The following is a 2,359-nucleotide window of genomic DNA, read 5'->3' on the forward strand; positions in this document are numbered from 1 at the left end:
ACAAAAACCAAAGAGATTCAACCTATACTATATACATAAAAAAAAAATAGTACATTTTTGACCTCATAAATGCAATGTATTTTCCCCAAAAAAAGGGTTCGGATCTCTAGCTCCGTCCATGCGGCCCTAGCCAAATTAATCTCATGAGTCACGATCGATAGGGAGAAGCTTTTACGAGTACCAAAGAGGAACGCCTATTTCACACTTTGTAAAGCTATAATCATAAGCACGGTTGTTGGAGGTAATGTAGTATTATCAGGTTTAATTAAATTCATAACTTTTGACGCAGAACAGAAATTTATGTGTAAAAATTCATTAAAATTACAAAAAGAATAGAATATGAACCCATAACTTTAAAAATATAATGAATTTAATGCTAAAAACTTTAAAAGTTAAACCCATAAAATAAAAAAATTTGATCCGCCTCCGACAATTACATCATATCAAACATGCAGATCCGATCCCATAACTTTACAAGCATTCAGAAAAGGGGGAAAAAGAAAGATTGGCCTTCTAAAGTGAATATTCTCACGTTCCTGGTTTTCCTTTTGGTGATAAAGGAAGAATTATGCTATATAAAATGCAATTATTCAATCCCCAAATATTTTATAAAGCTATAAAGTTGTCATGACATTCATAAATCACAGGTGTATGTGTTTTCTTCCTTTATTCTAGATCATTCAAAGTAACCCCCCCCCCCCCCCGCGGTTCAATAACAATACTATATATAGACCTAGTTTATTAGTGGTCTCTTCACTCTTAATTTCCAGTGATCTTGATCATCTCCCTCTCTCTAAGTACACAGTGACCCATAATACAAAGAGATGGCTGGCTTTAAGAAATTGTTTGCAACTGTTTTCCTTGTGCTGATGCTGGTTTTTGCCACTGGTATTTTCTTTTACTTCTTGTTTGGTTTTTTATTTTAGAATTAGGTTATATATATATTGGCTCAGAAATGTTTGTCGTAGTGATGTTTAGATAGCTAGCTAGATTTACTAAAAATAGGTACTATATTTCATATGATGGTATTTTGATAAAATACGGAATTTAACAAAGAGCTAAAGACTTTTAATTAACACATATAAAAATATTCTTATAACTTGTGGTTTAAGAAGATGTGTTGTTAGGATAAAAAAAGAATCTATTTGAACCAAACTAAAAAAATTCATAAATGTGTCATTTTTTCTTGAAACAGAACAAAAAAAAAGGTGTCATAGAGTGTATAATTTTTGTAAGTACTTTATAAAATCAAGAATAAAGAAAATGGCCTGTTCTTTTGTCATGCTTTCTATCAATTGTACAAAAATATGCCAAGTTTCAAACGCACAAGTGGTAAAACTCTTTTAAGATTTACGTATATACACTACACTCATAGTGTAAATTATTTTTATATTATCACAGTAGTATTTTAACATGTGGTAATAGATCGTCTTTCTCATTTTCAACTAATTAATTTCACTTATATATTATGAATAATTATGTAACGATATTTTTTTAGATAACGTGATATACAGTATAAAAATTCAGTTGCATGTATCATAGCTACTGATATTTCTTGGATGATTTGTACAGAGATGGGAACAATGGTGGCTGACGCAAGGACTTGTGAGTCCCAAAGCCACAGATTCAAGGGTCCATGTGTAAGGAAGAGCAACTGTGCTGCTGTTTGTCAGACAGAGGGCTTTCATGCCGGCCATTGCCGGGGCATCCGCCGCCGTTGCTTCTGCACCAAACACTGTTAAGATCCAATGTGATCCGATCTTTTTTCGGATCGATCTTGCGTATAACATCGGAGCTTAGTACTTCAGGTTGTCGTTTATTGTTTTTTGTAGAGTGTTTCTGAGGAATGATGTGTCCTTTCTTTTCGTTGTCATAAAATAAGAAAAAATATCAAGTGTACTCAGGAACTGATCTTTCGGATTTTGAAATTTGATGGGTTTTTTTGTGTGAATTATTATAAGCCATTTTTTGTTGGAAATGTTTGTCCATATCGTAAAGTAACTTGTTTAAGATCTCCTGTTTGGTTTAACAACTGGAGAACTCGATAATCATAAAATCTAATTAAGAATATAAGAATCTTATCCATCCACCACAATACTTGCGTATTTGGTGGTTCGTGCTATAATTCACAAAATCTGCTCATAATCTATGGAGGTTTGAAAATGTAATATATCAAATCAATTCAAAAGTTTACCTATCTTATTATGCTCACAGTTCGTGTTTGCAGCTAACTCAAGATAATTAGGGGTGGAGCTAGCCAATCGAGTACGGGTTCAGCTGAACCCGGTCGCTTTGGTCCAATTCATGTATTTGTCTTAAAAATTTATTGGATATGTACAAATTATTAATTTAGAACCTA

At 32.7% G+C, this 2,359-nt stretch overlaps 1 protein-coding gene across 1 annotated transcript; it reads left to right on the forward strand.

Moving 5' to 3' along the window:
* The first annotated feature begins 761 nt into the window (after window positions 1-761).
* Window positions 762-1,978, forward strand: LOC104246093 (defensin J1-2-like). The gene is made up of 2 exons (XM_009801834.2): window positions 762-888; window positions 1,573-1,978. The coding sequence occupies exons 1-2, from the start codon at window positions 825-827 to the stop codon at window positions 1,740-1,742; spliced, it is 234 nt and encodes a 77-aa protein (XP_009800136.1). The 5' UTR covers window positions 762-824; the 3' UTR covers window positions 1,743-1,978.
* The last annotated feature ends 381 nt before the right edge of the window (window positions 1,979-2,359 follow it).

Source organism: Nicotiana sylvestris, chromosome 4 (assembly GCF_000393655.2).
Source record: "Nicotiana sylvestris chromosome 4, ASM39365v2, whole genome shotgun sequence".
In the NCBI taxonomy this organism is placed as follows: domain Eukaryota; kingdom Viridiplantae; phylum Streptophyta; class Magnoliopsida; order Solanales; family Solanaceae; genus Nicotiana; species Nicotiana sylvestris.

What these genes read in the sequence shown, in the direction of transcription:
- LOC104246093 (XM_009801834.2), top strand. Translation starts at nt 825, where the DNA reads ATGGCTGGCTTTAAGAAATTGTTTGCAACTGTTTTCCTTGTGCTGATG. An exon ending in GATGCTGGTTTTTGCCACTG is followed by an intron (nt 889 to 1,572) that starts GTATTTTCTTTT and finishes TGATTTGTACAG; the next exon opens with AGATGGGAACAATGGTGGCT.